Genomic DNA, 20,774 nt, shown 5'->3' on the forward strand with positions numbered 1-20,774 from the left:
AACAAAATAAAGATTTTTTTTTTTAAAGCTGATAAAAGAGAAAGGGGAAGATGGACAGCAAGCCACCAACAGGCACCAAGACAACAGAGGAGAAAACATCTGTGACACAGCAGAAGAAGACTTCCGAGGTCAGTAGGGAGGGACCACAGTCTTCAGAACCCAGTGCCACCAGGCCTGTTGACACACCTAAGTTCCCAGCTGTGTGAGAGGCTGAGGCAGGGGAACCGCAAGTTTGAGCGACTTTGAGAGACCCTGTCTCAAAATAAAAAAGGGCTAGACGTGTGGCTCAGTGTGGAGCTCTTGCCCGGCATGTGCGAGGCCCTGGGTTTGCTCCCAAAAATAAAAATAAAAACAGCATGCCAAAAAGTGAGCCCGTGCACATGTAGATGAAGCTTCTGGCTCCAAGGCAAGACCCTGCGGCCTCAGGATGGTGGGAGACCTGCGACCCAGTAGGGGCAGGGGACTCCGCCAGGTGGGGTGGAGCACTGCTGGGAGCCAACCAAGGGATGGAGAGCAGAAGGGCAAAGGACGCCCAGCGGAGGAAAGGACTCACAGGAGCAGGAGCGCTGTCCTCCAGCCAGACGTAAGCTGGCTGCCGAGAGAAGGCACGCAGCCATGGCAGCAAGGACGCCAGGGAGTGGCCCGGACCTGGAGACCTGGCGAGGGAGCAGCGGGGGGCTCTGCCAAGACCCCCGGTTCCACCAGTCAGCTCCCGTCCCCAGACCGCTGCCGCTCTGCTGCCCTCAGCACCAGAAACTCCTCTAGACACCTGGCCGGCTGTGCAGCACCTGGAGGCTGGCCAGCCGGGCAGACCTCAGCTGAGGTGCTGAGTGTGAGAGCTGGAGGCAGCACCCACCGCCCAGCCCTTCGGTTTCTCCCCGGTGACAGCCCTGCTGCTGGGTGGAGCTTCTTTCCAGCCCCAGCCCAGCCCTGGGGCCCCTCCAGCCCCAGCCCTCCCTCCGTTGCCCTGACATTCCTGCTCCTCACAGAGACTGGGACCCCTCAGAAGAGCATCTGAAGGTTCCCAGGGCTCCTGAGGCTACCTGCTCCCCACAGACTCCTCCCTGGCTTAGCTGTTCTGCTCCTTTTGGGTCCCCTGTGGCCTGACAGGCAGCAGTTCTGTGGGCGGCTGTGCCAGTTCATGTCTCTGCCCACCCCACCCACGGACAGAGGTGCAGCCGGGGGTATGCCTGGAGCAGAGAAGAGCTCAGAGGACTCAGGAAACTCCTGAGCCAACGAACACTGGGGTGATGGGACCAGTGGATGTGGGTCAGCCCGTGCCCAAGAAGGTGCCACCCTGGAGCAGACTGGACCCGGTCTCCTCAGCTGCCTCCATGCCCATTTGGCCTGGACACCAGCAGAGGTCAATTGGCACACTAGCAGTCCCAGGGTCCAGGGCCGGGGGCCATGCTGCCCAGGGAGCAAGTCCTGCTAGGTTCTTTGGAGGAGGCAGCTAGTTTGGACTCTGCAGAGCCCAGACCCTGGGATGTCGCTAGGTTTGCAAGCGTGAGCACCGCCACCCGTGGGTTTGTGGACCAGAAGCACCTCCAGCGCCTGGAGCTCAGCCGCTTTGCCCCATCTCATCCCCGGCATCAGCTGGACACCAGGGCTGCGCTGACACACTTTCACCCCACCCCTGCAGGTGGGTGGCCACAGCGGCCTCCTGAACCTCTCTGTCAGCCAGCACCCTCCTGACTTCTGCTCCCTAGCAGGGTCACCCCTTTCCCACGACCCCCCACCCCGGCTCCGGACCCATGCAGCTTGCCCTCCATCCCTCCAGACTCCGCAGCACACACCTGCAGCTCCACCCTGCTGCCTGCCGTGACAGCCCCCCACCAAACCTGGCACCGAGAGTCCTCCCACTCTGACCCTGCTCTCTGCAAGGTGCCGCCACCTGGGGACCAGGGCGACCACCACTGTCACCAGGGAGAGCCCTGACCTCAGGTCCTCAGCCTGGCTGCATGGAGCTCCTGGAGAGGGCGGGCTATTCAACAGCTCCCTCCAGGCTTCAGACCACCTGCTGCGGGAGCCTGGCCTTCCTACACTGCTCCTGCCACACCGTGGCTCCAGGGAGAGAGGGACACTCCCGGAGGGCAAGGGGCTCAGCAGGCACGGCCTGTCCCTCCAGCCTTGCAGCCATTAGAGGCAGTGCCCCGAGTTCAGGCTCCGCCAGGGTCGGGGAAGCCAGCAGTCCTGGCCTGGGGACCTGCAGGCTGCCCTGGCCTCCTGTCCAGGCCCTGTCCAGGCTGCACCTCCTTGTCTGCTTGCCTCTTCCTGGCCGAGGCGCCAACCTCACCAAAGCCCCTGGTACCAGGTGTGCTCCGGCCTTCCACCCTGTGCCCCTCGACCCTTGGACCCTCCACAGTGGGCCTGAGTGAAGGGCGGGCCCCAGATGGAGCCAGCCTGTGCCTCCAGGCTGCTCAGCGCCGCACAAACTTGTCTCCCAGGACTTTTCCACACGAAACGCGTCTCCCAGGGAAGCAACCGGTCTGATGAGCTGGGTGTGCGCTGTTCACCCCTCCCTCCAGTGCCCCCACAGGGCCATCTCCAACAGAGGCTGCCCACAGCAGCGGGGCCAGGATGGAGCCCAGGACGCCTCAGCGGGCAGCTGCGTCCCCGGGGGTGAGTCCCAGGGCCGGCGGGACCCGGACCTCAGGCAGGGTAGGTTCCCCACCCCACCCTGCTGCTCCAACCAGACCCCTCCCTGGGGGCGCCTCACTTCCTGGGGTCTGTTCCTCCCACTAGCCCCCACACCCTCCAGCCTTCTCAGCACAGCGCTCACCCCTGGTGCTGCCCAGGACTCTGTCTCCTCACCACAGGCTGCTGCCCCCAGGAAGGCAAATGGCTTTTAGAGACCAGGTCTCGGGTCCCCATGGGGGAGACAGCTCAGACAGAGCCCAGAATCAGGTCTTAGGGAGGCAGAGGCCATCGGGACAGCAGCCCAGGGACACCTGAGGAAGCCCTGGAGGGAGAGGGTAGCTGAGGCCCACTCCCACGCTCCAGCCCTGCTGGGCCTACCCTCACCCCCATCATGGGCCTGTCCTAGATGCCATCTGCCCAACAACACCAGAGCCTGCTGGCCCAGCTGGCTGGGTGCTCCGGGGAGCCCTTCTGGGGACCAACTCTGCTGTCCCCCTGCCCAGCCATCGACCCTCTCCATCCAAGTCCCTGCCCCCAGCTCCTGTCCCCCAGCCCGGCAGGCAGGCGCTGACTTGAGCCCAGGCCCCTCTGAGTCACCCCCCTGGGGCAGCTCCGCCTGCCGGCGCCAGCCCTGCTGCACCCTGACTCATGTGCTGGGAACGGGCCTCCCACCCCAGGCCTGGGGGGCAGGAGCCAGGAGAGGTGCCAGACAGGCCCAGCAGCCTTCTGAGGACTCCACTGGGTCGGTGGGTCGGTGGGCACAGTTCCCGAGGCTACAGACCCGGGGGAGGGCCTGTCCATCCGCAGACACCCCCCCCCACCCCCTGAGATCTCCCTGGGATCCAAGCGTGAGGACAAGGGTCCCCACAGGGCCACCTCAACCCTGAAGTTCCAGCCCTGTGTCTTCCACCCATGCCCTCAGCACTGACCTGGCCCTAACAGCATCTACTTCCCACCCTGCCTGGGGCCTCCCCAGCCTTGTGTGGGCTGTCTGGAAGCCTGCTTGGTCATGGAGCTCCAGAGCCCCAGCCCAGGCTGGGGTCAGCAGGCATGAGCTCCCCAGCTGGCTGTCCAACACTCAGGACGACACTCAACACAGAGGCCAGCTCTGGCCTTTGCAGGCTGAGAGCAAATAGGGCCCAAACCCGTGGCCCTGTCTTGGGATGGGAGAAAAGGAGGCGGGAGGCCAGGCCAGCGCTTGGGTACACACAGGGCCTGCTCTTCCGCCCAAATTCCACCTTAAGCAGGCGCGGCCCCTCCCTCCCACCTGGCCCAGGTGTCCCCGCCCCTAGCCGCACTCAGCAGGGCGGGCAGGCGTCTGTCTCCAGGCTAGGCGTGCCCGTGGAAGGGACTTTGGGGACAGGGCCTAGAGAGACAAGACTGTGAAGAGGCCCAGGCCAGGCAGGCCAGCCAGGCACCCTGGCTGCCATGCAGGACGGTAACTTCCTGCTGTCGGCTCTGCAGCCCGAGGCCGGTGTGTGCTCCCTGGCGCTTCCCTCAGATCTGCAGCTGGACCGCCGGGGTGCGGAGGGGCCAGAGGCTGAGCGGCTGCGGGCAGCCCGCGTCCAGGAACAGGTCCGAGCCCGCCTCCTGCAGATGGGCCAGCAGCCAAGGCACAATGGGGCAGTCAAGCCTGAGGGGGCCACCGAGGCAGCCAGAGGTAAGCCTCAGAGGACCAGGTGGGCCATGGACGGGCGGAGGAGACCACCAAGGGGATGGCAGCGGGCGGAGGTGGCCTCGGTGGGTGTGGCGCTGTGAGGGCAGAGGCCGCAGCGGCTGGGGTTCAGGCCTTGACTCACCGAGGCCTACTCTGAGTCATGGCCCCGCCCCAAGGGGCCAGGAGCAGCCACAGGTGGGGTTCCAGCAGCGACCCCCCCCCGGCCTCCAAGGATGCAGCCTAGTGAGGTCCACCTGCCCCTGGGGCCTGAAGCCCTCCCTGCTGGGGCGCGGGGAGCGTGAGCGCACAGCAGCGGACCAGGCCCAAGTGCTGGCCAACCCGGAACACACTCACGCCTGGTCCCCGGGGGCACAGGCTCAGGAGCTCTCAGACAGAGAGCGGTGTCCCCACACTCATGGGAGTGAGACAGACAGGAACACTGGAAGGGGGGTCTGGGAAGCCCTGGACCGGAGCCAAAACCCGTCTGGACCAGCCGCTCCCTGAGGAATTGCAGGGGCGGGCCCACATACTCCATGACAGACAAGGGCAGGTGGGTGCCTTCAGTACACCAGCCCACCCAGTGTGTGTGTGTGTGTGTGTGTGTGCGCGTGTGCGTGTGCGTGTGTGTAAGGGTCACACAGGCATGGTACATTCAGGGCAGTTGTTTTAGAAATGTGATTTTCTCCCTTTCTGGGCTATAGCAACAAAGACAATAGTTAGATAGTAAGATGAACCTCTAGATAGAGGCCCAGACCCCAGGGTACAGTGGTTCATGTGCCATTTGGAGGGTCTCCAGAATTGGTCTCCAGACACGGACAGAGGAAAGAGGGTCCGCACGGGGGCTGGCCAGGCCAACTGGATTGCAGCCTGTATGGCCTCTCTGGGCCCCAGGGGTCATGGGGTGGGGGTGGGGTGCAGGGAGGGGTTAATTACCACCCTAGCTATCCTGCCAATTAGGGAGAGGAGGATTATAATTTGGGGGTGGGCGTAAAGTCCCCAGGCTGGGGGTGTGCCCCCACCAGGCTAGGCCTCCCTAGCCTCAAAGGGTTAATAGTCCTGCTCAGAAGCCCCATTAACCAGGGTGGGTCTGGGGAGTGGGCGAGTGGGGAGGTCCCCCACACCATCTGGCTCTGGGGCACAGCTGGGAGGCAAGGCCCTCCTGTACCCCGTCCTGCCCCCTTGGCCAGTTGCTCTGCCCAGAGAGCCCCTTGCCATTAGCCCGGGCCCTGGCAGAGGCAAGCCCCTGCCCGCACCCTCTGGTGCTCCCAGGCTCCCACGGCATCACCCTGCCTGTGGGGTGGTCTGTTTCCAGCTCCCCTCCTGCACCACACCTGCTCATCTGGCTGCCCCTCCACATCCACAGCAAGACCCCCTCACTGCCCTCCTCCCCCCTCCATCCACCTACCTTTTTTCTTTCTTTCTTTTTTGTGGTTCTGGGAATTTAACCCAGGGCCACTTACACCGAGCCACATCCCCAGCAAATTTTTTTAAATTGTATTTGGACACGATACCTTGATTTTATTCATTTATTTTTATGTGGGGCTGAGGATCGAACCCAGGGCCTCGCACATGCTAGCGAGCATTTTACCGCTGAGTCACCACCCCAGCCCCCAGCTCTTTTTTATATTTTGAGACAGGGTCTCACTGAGTTACTTGGGGCCTCGCTAAGTTGCAGAGGCTGGCTTTGAACTCGTCATCCTCCTGCCTCAGCCGCCCAAGCCGCTGGGATTACAGGCGTGTGCCATAGCACCCAGTGTCCACCTATCCTTCTCGGGGGCCAACCAGCCCTCTGTCCCCACCCACTCACCTTTCTGTCCACTCACTGCTGCCCTTAGCTTCTGTGTGGCTGAATGCGGTGGGTGTGGCCCCTGCCTCAGGCCCTTCCAGGTGGGAGAGGCACTGCCCATCAGGGCAGACTGGCCCAGGAAGACTGCGCCCTCGGCTAGAGCACCATGACTCCCGTGTGAACGTAGCGCAGACGGGGTCTGGGAGTAGGAAGAGGTCAAAGAGGTCAGCATGGGCCAGGGAAGGCTAGGCTGGCTTCCTGGAGGAGGGGGCTGGGCACTCTGCCCTCGTGGGGATCAGGCAGCAGGTGAAAACGATCCTGGCACACTCCCCAGGCAGCCAGGAGGGTCATGGGGTGAGTGGCCTGTCCTCCCTCAGACAGGAGACATCACAGGGCCCTGTGGGAGAGGAACTGGAGGAGACGAGGGGCCCAGGCTCTGGCCCCAGAGCCCACTGGCCCCCTGCCCTGGGCCAAGGACCCTTCCGGTGTCACAGACAGAGATGTCTGGCAGATGGGAGGAGAGGGCCAGCACTCTGCAGTCTGACGAGGGCAGGGTACCACTGTTGTCCTCACAGGCACTTCCAGGGGTCAGTACCACACACTGCAGGCTGGCTTCAGCTCCCGCTCCCAGGGCCTCAGTGGGGACAAACCCTCGGTGAGTGAGGCCCTGCCCAAGCTGGGCAGTCTGCGCGCTGCCGTCTACCCCGAGGGGGAGGCTCTGGGGTGAGAGGGGATGGGCGCCAGGTGACCCAGGCACCCCTCACCACCTCCTCCCGCCCACAGACCTTCCGGCCCATCGCCACGCCAGCCTACAGCCCGGCCTCCTGGTCCTCCCGCTCCGCTGTGGACCTGAGCTGCAGTCGGAGGCTGACCTCTGCCCACAATGGGGGCAGTACTTTTGGGGTGGGGTACCCCCAGTCCACCCCACCCATGCCCGCCCGTCCCGTGTCCTTCCATGAGCGGGGTGGAGTGGGCGGCCGAGCTGACTATGACACGCTGTCCCTGCGCTCGCTGAGGCTGGGGTCTGGGGGCCTGGATGACCGCTATAGTGTGGTTTCTGAGCAGCTGGAGCCTGCGGCCACCTCCTCCTACAGGGCCTTTGCTTACGAGCGCCAGGCCAGCTCCAGCTCAAGCCGGGCAGGAGGGCTGGACTGGCCAGAGGCCAGTGAGGGGCCCCCCAGTCGAATCATCCGTGCCCCAGCCATGCGGACTCTGCAGAGATTCCAGAGCAGCCACCGAAGTCGCGGGGGCGCTGGGGCAGTGCCGGGGGCTGGCCTGGAGCCTGTGGCCCGAGCGCCATCAGTGCGCAGCCTCAGCCTCAGCCTGGCGGACTCGGGCCACCTGCCTGACATGCGTGGGCTGGACAGCTATGCTGGCCATCGCACCCTGCAGAGGCTCAGCAGCGGGTGAGCCGGTGGGGTCTGGGCAGGGAGGGGACTTTGCCACACAGCCTGGCACAAACCCAAGGCCAACTTGATCCTGTCCCTGGCTCTGCAGCTTTGACGACATTGACCTGCCCTCAGCGGTCAAGTACCTCATGGCCTCAGACCCCAACCTGCAGGTGCTGGGAGCAGCCTACATCCAGCACAGGTGCTACAGTGATGCTGCAGCTAAGAAGCAGGTGACTATCCCACTGACCACGCTCTCCTGCCTCTGGCGATTGCACTGCTTGTCCTGGGTTCCCCTGGTGACCACCTTCATCATCTCCCACCTCTCCCTGACCTCTGGTCTTTGACCACCCCTCATTAATCTCCAAGCTGACTGAGCAGACCCCCAACCTGTTTAGAAACCTTCTCAGCAAGAGGGGCAGGGAGGTGTCATTTCTGTGTATGGGCACACATCTGCATTACCTGCACATACCTGTGTTGCCTGCATACACCTGCACATACCTGCATCATCTGCATATACCTGTCGCCTGAATATGCCCGTGTCATTTACACACCTGCGTCCACCTGCATATACCTTCACCTGAGATATCTGAGTCTCCTGCATACATCTGTGTCACCCGCATATACCTGCACTCATTTGCACACATGGATGTCTGCGTGTACCTGCACAGCCTGCACACACCCACACACCTCTGCACACGTGTGCCGCAGGCCCGTAGCCTCCAGGCTGTGCCTAGGCTGGTGAAGCTCTTCAACCACGCCAACCAAGAGGTGCAGCGCCACGCCACAGGTGCCATGCGCAACCTCATCTATGACAATGCCGACAACAAGCTGGCCCTGGTGGAGGAGAATGGCATCTTCGAGCTGCTGCGCACACTGAGAGAGCAGGATGATGAGCTCCGCAAGAATGTCACAGGTGTCCCCTGTCCCACTTGCCCTCCCACACTGTCCTCTCCCCAGCATGTCCCCCTCCCCTGCTGACACTGTCCCCTCCTCCATGTTGTACCCCTAGCAACTGTCCCCTCCTCCACTCTGTCCCCCTCCCCGCCTCCTGCCCACGACGTCCCTCTCCTTCCCTTCCCCATCTCCACTGTCTCTGGTCTTGCCCCTCCATTCCCATCTCTTGCCTTGTGTTATTGCCATGTTGGGGATTGAACCCAGGGCCTCCCCCATGATAGACAAGCCAGCCACTGAGCTGCACCCCAGCCACCTCCATCCCCAGCCCCGTCACTCTGATGGTCATATGAGGGTGTCCCCAGTGGGATTCTTGGTTAAGGCACAAAACATCCAAGAGGAGTAGGGAGTGTCCTCTGCCTGTCCTCAGAAGAGCCAGAGGGGAAGCAGGCAACCCATCCTGACCACAGCCTCTGGCACCTACCCAGGCATCCTGTGGAACCTGTCGTCCAGCGACCACCTGAAGGACCGCCTGGCCCGGGACACGCTGGAACAACTCACAGACCTGGTGCTGAGCCCCTTGTCAGGGGCAGGGGGGCCCCCCCTCATCCAGCAGAATGCCTCTGAGGCCGAGATCTTCTACAATGCCACGGGCTTCCTTAGGTATGTCAGGTGGCGGGTGGGAGAGGCCATGGCAGAGCCAGGTGCTGAGGGGTGGAGAATGTCTACAGCAGCTTGTCGTCTGAGGCCTGAATGACAAGGTGGAGCTGGCCAAGGGGCTGGGAGAAGTGGAAAGTTGGGTAAGACTCAGGCCAGGTGTGGTCACTAGGTGTGGGTGTCACAGCCCTGGCTGCAGGCTCAGGTTTCATGAAGTCAGGTTCCTTGATCCACATTTCTCTTCTTCCCAAACTGCAAGGAGAGGTTGGGGGACGGGCATGAGGGACAGGGCCAGCAGTGTCCCTGGGGACTAGGAATAGGAGGTACCCAAGGGCCAGCCCACTTTGGATGGAGAAGGTACTAGTGCCTCAGGATCTCATACCTAGGGCAGTGGCTTGGGGTTGGGACCCTCGGGGGGGTGGGCTCTGTCAAGGTCTCTGGGGGGGCTCTGATCTGCCTCTGTCCCCAGGAACCTCAGCTCAGCCTCCCAGGCCACTCGCCAGAAGATGCGGGAGTGCCACGGGCTAGTGGACGCGCTGGTCACCTACATCAACCATGCCCTGGACGTAGGAAAGTGCGAGGACAAGGTGAGGGCCGGCTGGGCCCCGGGGGCCAAGGCTCCAGCCCGCTCTGACCCACTTCTGCCCTCTGCAGAGTGTGGAGAATGCCGTGTGCGTGTTGAGGAACTTGTCCTACCGCCTGTACGACGAGATGCCTCCCTCAGCCCTGCAGCGGCTGGAGGGCCGGGGCCGCAGAGACCTGACTGGGGCACCACCGGGAGAGGTGGTGGGCTGCTTCACACCACAGAGCCGGCGGCTGCGTGAGGTGGGCACGGTCCTGGGTGGACAGGGGCAGGGAGTCCAGCCTGATGCTCCAGCCCCGGCTGACCACACCCTCTCACCCAGCTGCCTCTGGCGGCCGACGCACTCACATTCGCAGAGGTGTCCAAGGACCCCAAGGGCCTCGAGTGGCTGTGGAGCCCCCAGATTGTGGGCCTCTACAACCGGCTGCTGCAGCGCTGCGAGCTGAACCGCCACACGACTGAGGCAGCCGCAGGGGCTCTGCAGAACATCACCGCCGGTGACCGCAGGGTCAGTGGGCCTGCTGTCCCCAAGACCCCTGTCTTCCCCATGGTGTACTGGACACAGGACAGGAGCTACTCCCCAGGAGTCCACCCTGTTGGGGGAGGGGCACTGAGAAGGACCCATGGCCAGGCTCACAGTTGTCCCAGGGACCGGGCTCTGGGAGGTCTGAGCAGAGGGGCTGCCTGGTCAGGCTGTGGTCGGGGCAAAGGCAGAGGGGGGCGGTAGGAGGTAGAGAAGCAGCCATCTTTGCCCGGACAGGGCCGGCTGGTTCCACCCTCACGGTCCTTCCCCGTCCTTCCCTGCAGTGGGCAGGTGTGCTGAGCCGCCTGGCCCTGGAGCAGGAGCGCATCCTGAACCCACTGCTAGACCGAGTGCGGACTGCAGACCCTCACCAGTTGCGCTCACTGACCGGCCTCATTCGAAACCTGTCTCGGAATGCCAGGAACAAGGACGAGATGTGTGAGTGGGGCCACCCCAGCTGGGTTCTGCCACCCCCTGCCCAGCCTGCAGTGGAGCACCTCTGTTGGCTTCTCACTGCCCCAGGCGGGCAGGCAGCCAGGATGTGGGCAGCTGGGACGGGACACTAACCGTCTCCTGACTCCCGCAGCCACCAAGGTGGTAAGCCATCTGATTGAGAAGCTCCCTGGCAGTGTGGGCGAGAAGTGCCCCCCGGCTGAGGTGCTGGTCAACATCATAGCTGTGCTCAATAATCTGGTGGTGGCCAGTCCCATAGCTGCCCGAGACCTACTCTACTTTGACGGGCTCCGAAAGCTGGTCTTCATCAAGAAGAAGCGAGACAGGTAAGGCCAAGCCCAATCTGCAGCAGCCTGGCCAGGGCACCCAGTCACCCTGCCTCCTGACCCTGACCCTCTGACTACCCTAGCCCTGACAGTGAGAAGTCCTCCAGAGCAGCCTCCAGCCTCTTGGCCAACTTATGGCAGTACAGCAAGCTCCACCGTGACTTCCGGGCGGTACGTTCTACAAAGTGAGGCAGGCAGGGTCATGGGGCACAGCCCAAGTGCAAGGTATGGAATGTTGGGGGGGCGGGGACACAGAACCCATGTGGAGTAGGAGATCTGGGCCTAGAGATTAGGGCTCCAGGTCACACCTAGCACACTGTGGGGAAGACAGGGGTCTTGGCGACAGCAGGGCAAACACATGTGGGCCCTGACCCGAGACCCCTTTCCACTGCAGAAGGGCTATCGGAAGGAGGACTTCCTGGGTCCATAGACGAGGACCTCCTGGAGAAGGTGTGAGCCCAGCTTCCGAGGAACAGGCTCAGCTACAGCTGCTTGCCATTGGCCTGGAGGAGGAGGCTGCTGGCATCTCTCCACAGAACCCCACATGCACCTTCAAGGGGCCTGGGCCACCCCGAGGGACAGGGCTTGCAGCTGGGGATTTGGCTTCTGCAGGCAGGGGATCGGGCAGGGGCTGAGGTTGGTCTGGTGTATGGGTGGTGACCTGGTCATAAATGGGGCTGGCCATGGCCTGGCAGTGCCTCAGGATGGCAGCACTGGGAATAAAGGTGGCCATGAACACAGCCAGCGCCCCATGAGCTTCCATAGGTGGCCGCCAATCCCAGGACTTGTAGTGTCCCCAAGCACACTCACCTGCCTCTGAGGACTCTCACCCCTGGGTTCACCCATATATTTTCCAAGGTCAGAAGCCACAGAGGAGTGAACAGCAGAGATGGCCTCTGTGCCACCTGAGGTACAAACGCAGCAGGAGCAAAGGAGGGATGGGGGTGGGGGGTGGTACTCATTTGGCAAATATCCCACACCCTCCACCCCACCCAGGCTGGTTCCAGGGGGCTCAGCCCTGCTCACAGGCCTGGAGGTACCCCAACCAGGTGTTCTCATACTGGCCTCTCAAGGCTTGGCCTCCGGGAGGCCTAGGACTCCCACCCATCTGACCCAGAGCCCTCTTGGTCCTTTCAAAGCCCAGAACTTGAGAACTCTAAGGGGAATGTCCCCTCCAGAATCTGTCCAGATCAGGAGGGTTGGGACAGGCACACCTCCAGCCAGGGATCAGGCAGGGAGCTTGGGGCTACTGAGCTAGCTCAGGATGGGAAAGAGGGAGAGAATGGATGGCCAGGCTGGAGACAGGGTTCTGGGGAGGACCAGAGGTAGGGTGGAGGGCTTGAAGAAGACACCAGCCAGAGGAGGCCAACAAGGCCTAGGCAAAAGCCAAAGGACTTTATTTTCTGGCATTCCTTCCCTGAGCGGCCCAGGGCTACAGGCTGGGGTTGTGGTCCTGCCTAGCAGAAACCTGCCAGCGCCCGCCCCCACAGCTGTCCCCTGTGGTCCTGTGCTCCAGGCTGGGGCCAGGGCTACACATCGTCCTCAGACACCAGGCAGTAGAAGTCTGTGCGAGCACTATAGTTTCGGGAGCCGAGGTCCGAGACATCCACCTCATTGCCGTGGCCCTCTCCCAGTGAGACACCACCTGTACGCAGTGGAGCTGGTGGCTCCCCAAAGACAGGTCCTTGTACACCTGCCAGGGACCACAAGGCATGAGGCTGGGCTGTCTACAGCCTGCCCCACTGCCTGGGGTTCACACCTGCTTACCCCCAGCCATGGTGGCACCAGAGGCCCAGGGAGGCCTTGGGCCACAGCAACTTCCGGGAGAGGCAGTGAGAAACTTCTGGGGCTGGGGTGGGGGAATCAAACCTCATGGGCTGCAGGGGCTTTCCATGGGGGGAAGTCCTCCACCCCTTCACCCCAGGCTGGGTGCCTCAGGTCAGGGATGGGGACGGATGGGCATACCCAGGTCTCCCTCAGGGTCAGGGTCCAGCTCAGGCTCCAGGGCCCCGCCCTCCACAGGGCCTCGCACGATCAGCATGGGGTCCTTGTCCTCCTGTAGCCGCGTCTGAGGGTCTCCCTCCACTGGCCTGTACTGCACCTTCCGCGGCAGCGCAAGCTGTAGCTCTTTCCAAAAGTCGGAGGAAGGTGTCTGGGGGCCAAGTGTGTGTGTGGGGGGGGTGTCAGCGTGAATATGTGCATGCAAATCCGAAGCCCTGGCCACCCTGGTCCCAAAGAACAGTGCCAGTGCTGACCCAGAGGTCCCCAGGTCTGGCAGTGTACCATCAAAACCCCACCCTGCGCTGCCCACACCTCCTGCCCACCAGCGCGCACCACAGAGCCAGGCCTCCAGAGCAGCAGGGTCACCAGGTGGCGGTGCTGGCGCAGCAGGTGCAGCGCGGGGTGCGTGGGGTCGCGCCTCTGGCCCTCGAAGGTGACGAAGATGGGTCTGCGCGTGAGCTCCAGCAGTCTGCACAGGCCCTCCCTGCGGGAGTGGGACCGTCAGGCGCGGTGCGGCGCGGGGGGGCCCCCCCCATCCCGCGCGGGACGCACCGGAAGCTGTGGCTGCACCAGGCCCGGCCCAGGAAGGCGTCCGAGAGAACCACGATGAGGCGGCGGCAGCGGCTCAGGTTCACCAGGAGGTCCGCCGAGGGCTCTGCGAACCGGCGCGGGAGGGAGCGCGAGTGAGGGGAGGGGCCCTCGCAACACGGGGGCGGGGCCAGAGGTGAGGGCGGGGCTCTGTGGGGGCGGGGCCGGCGGAGAGGGCGGGGCGCTACCCGCGTGAGGCAGGAGGTCGCGGTCATCCAGGAAGAGCTTGTAGCCGCGACGACGCTCCAGCTGTGGCTTCAGGATGAAGTTCACAAACTTGCGGTCCTCGGGACAGTCGCTGTAGGAGACGTAGGCGTCGTAGAGCTTCCCGTCTGTGGACAGGGGCCAGTCAGCCGCAGCCACTTCCAAGACCTTGTGTCGCCCTCTCCCCATGCCTCAGAGTCCCCAGGCCAGGCACCTCTCCCAACTTATACACCAGGTCCTGGACTTTTTCCCCTGCTTTCCACCCAAGCGCTGTGTCTGCTCTCCCGGGCCACACGGAGTCACACCCCCCTTCCGGCTTGCGCACCCCAGACCCTCAGGGACTACAGCCTTCCTGCCCCTACCTGCAAGGAAGAACTCCCTCTACCCAGGGCTGAGCCTGGCCCTGCCTCTTCAGGACTGAGGGGGACACTGCTTCCTTTCTTGTCCCAGCGGAACCCAGCACATCCACCTCCCTGAACTCACCGTTCACCTCCACCTCCCCGTATGTGTCTTGGTACCAAAGTAGCACATTGAGGCGACACTTAACGTAGAGCAGCACAGCCAACAGCAGAGCCAGCAGGACTAGGAGGGAGGCCAGTACCGCAGCTACGTGGCCTGCGGGGCCTGTAGACAGTGTGGACCTGAATGGCTGCCCCTCCAGACTCAAGGTCCCTAGGTACCCCCTATCTTATGTCCCCATATGCCCTCCTCACCAACTCTCTGGAGAATGAAGGAAGAGGAGCTGACATTCTGGACAGAGCAGGTGTAGGCCCCATAGTCCTCATCGCTGGTCAAGTTGACCCCCAGAATACTGGATATGAGCATCTCTGAGAAGTTCGCCTTGACCCTGGGAAAACCAAGCTAAACTCTTGGGGCCTGAAAGCATCACTGGATGTCCCAGGGATCCTTCTGTCTGGGACTCATCCAGGAAGCTGCAGATTTGGGCTTCCTGGGTAGTTCTTGAGCCATAAGCTAAGAGAAATGGCCAGAACCTAGAAGCGTCTGTTCTGAGACAGTTACCTTAAAACTGAGTCTGGATCCAGGGGGCTCCTCTGAGCTCAGATTTGACTGGATGGTCAATACCTCACTCAAGTCCTAGGATTCTGATGGCACACACAGCCCTGGGCCGTCTATAAGATGAATGTCTACAGGGTCATGAAAATGCCAAGATCTGTCCCTGTGGTCACTGACCTTCATCTGTATCCACAGGGGCACTCTGCCCATGTCAGACTGGCCAGTCAGTATTCAGCCCATATCCAGGTGGTTACAGACAAGGGTGTGGTTGCTTTGACCCTGGACACCCCAGTCTCTTACCAGAAATCCTCATGGAGGACGTAGTCACTTCCATTGCCCAGTGGAAGCCCATCTTTTAGCCACTGGACTGAAGGCTGTGGGCAAGAAGGCCCAGGGACCACCCAAGCTGTGCAGTTCAGTGTGACTGTACTACCCAGGGAAGGCCCCAGGAGCTGGTCTTCAGAGGGGGAGAGGAAGTCAGGGGCCCTGTCACAGACTCCTGTAGAGAGAGGACACAGTGGGTCAGTTCATCCACAGGTGGTCTGTGGTCTAGGAAGACAAGGCAGCAGATGAGGGGTGTGCTCTGTGTTCCTGCTACAATCATCCATGAATCCCATGGGGACAGGACCTAGCATTTGACACTCTTCCCCCAATAGTGGCCAGTCTGTGTTCTGCCTGTCCTAGATGTGACCACCCTGTGCTTGGAGGGGACATTAGAAGGGAGGGAAGTGACACAGGATCCATCTGGCTGCTTGTCCATACAGGACATGAGTCCAGCCCCATTTCCCATCCTAGAAGAGGGTCCCTGCACCCCTCACCTGGCCTGCCCCTGCTGGAGGAGGCAGGAAATGTGGACACCAGTGGAAAGGGCTGGGAACCTGCCTGCCTCCCTAAAGGCCTTGACCCTCTGGTCTTTGAATCAGGGTAATGAGCCCTGGCAGGAGGTCAGAGGAGTAGACTCCATCAGCTCAGTAGTGTAGTCTCCCACCAGTCCTCATCTACCATCCCACACTGGATATCCATGCATTTCCCAGTGGAATTCCATCTCTTAGCCCCCATGCACCTGGTCTGTGGCCTTGGGACAGTGAGGACTTCAGGCTCAACCTCACTACCTGTCCTGGGCTCAGTGGCAAGGGCTGGGGCATGGAAGAGCAGAGGCCTTTGTACCCCGGGTGTGCATCCCAGTAGAGAGCGAAGGGCATGGCCTGGAGCCAGCCTGAGGACAGGAAGCGGGAGTCAAGACTCAATGCCTGTCCCTCTGTGACCCACCTACCTGCCATGGCTCTGGCCTGGGCCTCGTCAGGGTAGGCTGGACACTGGTGTTACCCCTGGCTCCACAGGGATCCTTAACCAAGCAGACTGGTCCACTGATGGCTAAGCAGGACCCCTCTCTGTTCTTGTGACCAGTTGGAGAGAGTTCCTGGACAGGTCAGAAGCTGCTGCCATCCCCAGGGAACAAATTAAACAGGAATGAGATGAGTTAACCGTTAGCCACAGGCTCACTGGCCCTGTACCAGGCAGCTGCCTTGCCACCAGGGTCAGCCTCATAGGTGCCAGGGGATCTCCCAGACAGCAGCATGGCCAGAGTAGGCACTGCTTCACAGGACACAGCGGGCAGGGAGGGGACACATCACACCTGTGGAGGCTCAGCAGGATCAAACTTGCATAGAGATATGGAGGGGCCTCCTGGGCACCCCTTCTCCTAGCTCCCAGCATGATCTCCCATACAGAGTCCTGGACTGTTCACAGTCCACAGCAGCCCACACACCTCATGACTCAAAAGGCTCTGCAGACCGGCCATGGTGGCACACGCCTGTAATCCCAGCTCAGTAGTGTAGTCTCCCACCAGTCCTCATCTACCACCCCACACTGGGTATTCCTGGGCTTTACAGGCCTCCACGTACCTGGCTGAGGCAGGAGGACTGCAAGTCCAAAAACAGCCTCGGCAAAAGTAAGGCACTAAGCAACTCAGTGAGACCCTGTCTCTAAATAAAATACAAAAAAGGGCTGGGGTGGTGGCTCAGTGACTGAGTGCCCCTGAGTTCAATCCTCCGTACCAAAAAAAAAAGGCTCTACAGCATGAGCACATTCCTATCAGTCTGACCAGGGGTCTTTCCATAAGAACTTGGGAGTGGAGGTCAGTCCTAGGGAAGTCCTTGAAGCAAAAGAACTGACCACTGAGGGTCTGTGGAAGACTCGTCAGGTTGTGCCCTGATGTCAGAGATTGTGCCTTCAGCCCAGCAGGTCCCAGGACATCTCCTTTAGTGGCCTCTAGACCTCCCCAAGCTCAGAAGACCTTGAATCCCTGCAAAGGCAGCCTCAGACCCTCCTAGAAGTCAAGGCCAAACCACCAGGATATGACACAGCGAGGCAGCAGGTGGCCTCCCCACACCTCTTCCCCAGCACCCCCACACCTCTCTGGCCCCCACACACCTACACTGAGCTCACCTTGGCTGGCATGCACACATGCATCCTCTACACAGTATGCTTCCTACCACACACCCCTCCCACTATTGCACAGGGCTTAGGTGCACGCACCTCCCACACCTCCAGGGCACACGCTTGTGACGCTCCCACGAACTCAGGACCAAGAGCACCCCACAGCACACATGGCACCTCCTGCTGCGCCCACCCCCCCAACACACACACACACACACACCCACGTATATGCACCCCAAGCACTACGGGCCTCCCTCAGCCAGGCCCAGCTCCAACAATAGGCCCTAAAGCCACAGGCTCACTTAGAGCAGCAGCGAGGGCAGTCACCTGGTTCCAGCTCTTTCCTCCCAGGGGTAGCTGGTCACTGAGGTCATTGCTTTGCTCTAGGAGCACACTCCACCTCAGCCAGGTCCCAGGGAGCGGCCACAGTACTGCAGATGCATCACCAAGCTCAGTGAGGACCTGGCTTTTGTTGATGTATTTTAATCAGAACTTTCCTAGTAGTTTCCTGGCCTTGCAGTCACATCCTCTCCTAACCCTAAACCCCACCCAGGCACCCACCCCTTCCCGGGGGCGGGCAATTGGTGGCTCTTGCCCCGCCTGCCTCGTTCTTCCTGTAACTCTGAGTCAGACAGCCCCTTCCTTTGGGGCCTGTCCCAGCCCCCCAGGCACTGCACAGAGGCCCTATGCAGAGTGGATGTGGAGTGCTCACAGGAGCAGAGGTTCGGGATCTTGACAAGGAGATTCCTATCCAGAACCTCAGGAGAGACAGTGGGGCAGGAGGGCCACATTCAGGAGCAGAGGAGATGTCTCTTGCTCCCTGCAAAAGTGAGCATACCTAGGCACCTGTGACCTCTGATGTGCCTGGGTGAGGGATCCTTCAGAAACTCTGGGCCAATAATGAGGCCTAGAATGGGCTCTCTGATCCTCTCTCTGACCACCTCCCAGGCATAGCAGAGGGTCATGGCATCTTCGGGACCTTAGCTGCAGGCCGGGTCAAGGAGCACTCCCAGTTTTCCAGGTAAGGAGGCAGAAACAGGAGGCCACAGGCTCTGAGTGTAGGTGGAGGCCACTGCTGTCTCCTGCTGCACCATTGACTCTCCCAAACAATCCTGGGCTTTGGGGCCAGTGACAGGTAGTTGGCACTGCCATGGACCAGGAAGGGGTCTCCTCCAACACCTGGCCCTGCCATCACCTGCAGAGGGGGAGGGCCTCATCCTGGAGGACTCCCTTTCAGTCCCCAACTGGGCCCAGCAGGGCAGTGTCCTCATTATAGCGGCAGGTTTTCTTATACCCAGGCCTACCCAAACCCAGGTGACCTGGTACACAAGACCCTCAGGTGACTCAGGTGACAGCGCATCTTAGGCTCTGGGCTGGAAGAGCTGGAGGGAACATATGTGCCCCTCCAGCCTTGATTTCCTCAGTGCCTTTTTTTTTTTTTTTTTTTTAATACCAGGGATAAAAAAATCCAGGAAACTTAACCACTGAGCCACATCCCCAGTCCTTTTTATTTTTCATTTTGAGACAGGTTCTCACTAAGTTGCTTAGGGCCTCTCTCAGTTTCTGAGGCTGGCTTTGAAGTTGCCATCTTCCTGCCTCAGACTCCCCAGCCACTGGGATCACAGGAGAGCTATGGGATCACAGGCGTGCGCCACCACACCCAGCTCCTCAGTGCTTCTGACTTAGTATTTGCAGGTGCCTGATGGGCCATGATAACTGGTCGACTCTTCACGGAGGCAGTGTTGTGCTCCTCACATTGCAAGTCAGGACCCAGGCACAAGGACATTGAGAAGCACTCTGGCCAGAAGCAAAGAGGGAGGCCCTCCAGCACTGAAGCCTATGCCCCAGCCAGCCTCACCACCTCTAGAAGCCCTTGTCAAACTTTCTGAGACTCTGTGTGTGCATCTCTGTGTGTCCCTATCTCTCAGAGCCACCTGCCACCTTTGTGAATGGATGCCCCTTTCCTTCCTCCCTCTGCTAAGGTCCACCACGCCCCCACCACGCACCTCCAAGTCAACCATATCTCCTGCTCACCCCTACAGCCTTTCCGAGGTGCTCCAGGTCCCCGGAATCGAAATGCAAGCCTAGCCCCTCACCCTGCAGTGCGCGGAGCTCGGGGCTCTGTGCTTGAGCTCTGGCCGCTCTGCTTCTTGGCTGAGCGCTGTGCGCCCTGGGCTGCAGCTCCCAGCCTGAGATGGCCTGGCCCCGCGGGCCACGGACGGCTCCCCGGCCCGCCCCGTCTGGCTTGCTGCTCAGCACCCCAGTCTAGGAGCGTCTCCTGCTCATCTCCCACGCGCGGCCCCTCTGCTACTACGTCGTACAGAGATCCCAGACGTCTTTCCTGAAGGAAGGGACCCGTGTATAGGCGGGTACGGGGTAAAAGCAGGTGAAGGAACTCGGGTAAAAGGACACTCCGCTCTCCCAGACCACGCCTCCGTGTGGCGCGCTCGGCCTTCCGGAGGGGTGCCGGCCGTGGTACAGCTGCCCTCCAAGGTGCGGTTAGCAGGTGGTTCGGGGACGCGCTGAGGGCGGGGGCGTGCCGACGGCGAGTCTGGGAGCGCCCCGAGGGCCGCAGAGCGCCGGTGGCGGACACTCCGCCAGGGACCCCCGCGAACCCCGGCCGCAGCCAGTTTACCCGTCCGCCCCGGGGCCTGAGGAGACCCCAGGTTTGGGATCCGGGCTGGCGGCGGGTGTGGGGTCCTCGGCTCCTGGCCCCACTCGGCGCTCTTGCACTGAGGGTCCCGAGGAAGCCACTGACCACGTCCGGCAGAGCGGGAAAAGGCAGCCCCCCGCCCGCACGGCCTTGAGGGGCCGGGACGCGGGCGCGCTCTGGCTTCCGGGCGACGCGGGAAGCCCGCCTGGCTCCCAGCCGCTTCCTGCGGGGCCGCGCCCGCCGCCGCCCGAGGTTCTTCCGAGCCAGGAGCGCCCGGAGCCCCCAGCTCCAGGCCTGGAACGACTCCAGAGGACGGCGACTTCCACTCACCTCCGCGGGCCTGAGTCGTGCCACTCGCCTGCTGCCAGACCTGGGGCTCGCGCGGGGGCGGGGCAGCTCACCTGGCCCAGGTGCTCAGCAGCGACCGCCCTGGCGGTGGCGGCAGGTGCAGCCCCGCCCCGCGGCCAGGAGAGGGCGGACCCAAGTGTCCTGCTTTACCCCTGAGGCAGGCGCTGGAGACTGTCCTGGGCCCAGCCAGGAGCCCAGAGCCGCGCGACCCAGGCACAGAAACAGGAGCCAAACCGGCCCAACCCACCCGCAGAGAAGCTCAGAGCCCGAGGGAATCCTCGGAGATTCTGATGTCCCAAGGTGACTTTGTGGCCTTTCCCTACTACTCCCACACTTGCCTTTCCTCCAGGAAGCCTGTCTTGACCCTCATCCCACCTGTAATTGGCCCTGATGTCTTTTTTTATAATATTTATTTTTTAGTTGTAGGTGGACACAATATCTTTATTTTGTTTTTATGTGGTGCTGAGGATGGAACCCAGTGCCTCATGCTGCTAGGCCGAGCTCCAGACCTGCACTCGGTCACATTTTCAAACCAGAGGAAGGCCAGACCACCTGAGGCTACTGAATACCTGATCTTCCACACTCTGGGCTTCTGAATTGCATATAGCCCAGGGCAGACA

General features: G+C 61.7%; 2 protein-coding genes across 6 annotated transcripts; one reads left to right on the top strand and one right to left on the bottom strand.

Annotated features, from left to right (window-relative positions):
* Positions 1 to 57: 57 nt before the first annotated feature.
* Pkp3 (plakophilin 3) lies at positions 58 to 11,619 on the top strand. Its single transcript, XM_027953664.3, has 15 exons — positions 58 to 1,642; positions 2,448 to 2,622; positions 4,105 to 4,300; positions 6,659 to 6,738; positions 6,867 to 7,489; positions 7,581 to 7,704; positions 8,183 to 8,387; positions 8,854 to 9,028; positions 9,492 to 9,609; positions 9,677 to 9,847; positions 9,928 to 10,113; positions 10,413 to 10,566; positions 10,715 to 10,907; positions 10,991 to 11,078; positions 11,302 to 11,619. The coding sequence occupies exons 2-15, from the start codon at positions 2,581 to 2,583 to the stop codon at positions 11,335 to 11,337; spliced, it is 2,391 nt and encodes a 796-aa protein (XP_027809465.3). The 5' UTR covers positions 58 to 1,642; positions 2,448 to 2,580; the 3' UTR covers positions 11,338 to 11,619.
* A 658-nt stretch (positions 11,620 to 12,277) lies between these two features.
* On the bottom strand, positions 12,278 to 20,217 carry Sigirr (single Ig and TIR domain containing). Of its 5 annotated transcripts, none has more exons than XM_027953570.3 (10): positions 20,137 to 20,217; positions 15,988 to 16,150; positions 15,015 to 15,213; positions 14,414 to 14,547; positions 14,184 to 14,324; positions 13,685 to 13,828; positions 13,461 to 13,563; positions 13,242 to 13,392; positions 12,873 to 13,059; positions 12,278 to 12,600 (listed from the first exon to the last, which is right to left on the bottom strand). In XM_027953570.3, exons 2-10 carry the CDS (start codon positions 15,992 to 15,994, stop codon positions 12,437 to 12,439), a joined length of 1,230 nt encoding a protein of 409 aa, XP_027809371.2. In that variant the 5' UTR covers positions 15,995 to 16,150; positions 20,137 to 20,217; the 3' UTR covers positions 12,278 to 12,436. The 5 variants fall into 5 exon arrangements, with proteins under 5 accessions (XP_027809371.2, XP_027809370.2, XP_027809369.2 ...); XM_027953569.3 differs by having other exon boundaries at positions 15,988 to 16,153; XM_027953568.3 differs by lacking the exon at positions 20,137 to 20,217 and adding an exon at positions 17,481 to 17,690.
* Positions 20,218 to 20,774: the final 557 nt, after the last annotated feature.

Source organism: Marmota flaviventris, chromosome 9 (genome assembly GCF_047511675.1).
Source record: "Marmota flaviventris isolate mMarFla1 chromosome 9, mMarFla1.hap1, whole genome shotgun sequence".
NCBI lineage: Eukaryota > Metazoa > Chordata > Mammalia > Rodentia > Sciuridae > Marmota > Marmota flaviventris.

Bases quoted from the DNA above. Each gene is read 5' to 3' on its own strand.
- Sigirr (XM_027953570.3), bottom strand. The intron at 14,548-15,014 runs GTAAGAGACTGG...TGGTTTTCCCAG, and splicing joins GTCCTCCATGAGGATTTCTG to GGTCAAGGCGAACTTCTCAG. The intron at 13,393-13,460 runs GTGCGTCCCGCG...CCACTCCCGCAG, and splicing joins TGGTGCAGCCACAGCTTCCG to GGAGGGCCTGTGCAGACTGC.
- Pkp3 (XM_027953664.3), top strand. From the start codon at position 2,581: ATGGAGCCCAGGACGCCTCAGCGGGCAGCTGCGTCCCCGGGG. The intron at 2,623-4,104 runs GTGAGTCCCAGG...TCGGCTCTGCAG, and splicing joins GGGCAGCTGCGTCCCCGGGG to CCCGAGGCCGGTGTGTGCTC. The intron at 7,705-8,182 runs GTGACTATCCCA...CGTGTGCCGCAG, and splicing joins ATGCTGCAGCTAAGAAGCAG to GCCCGTAGCCTCCAGGCTGT.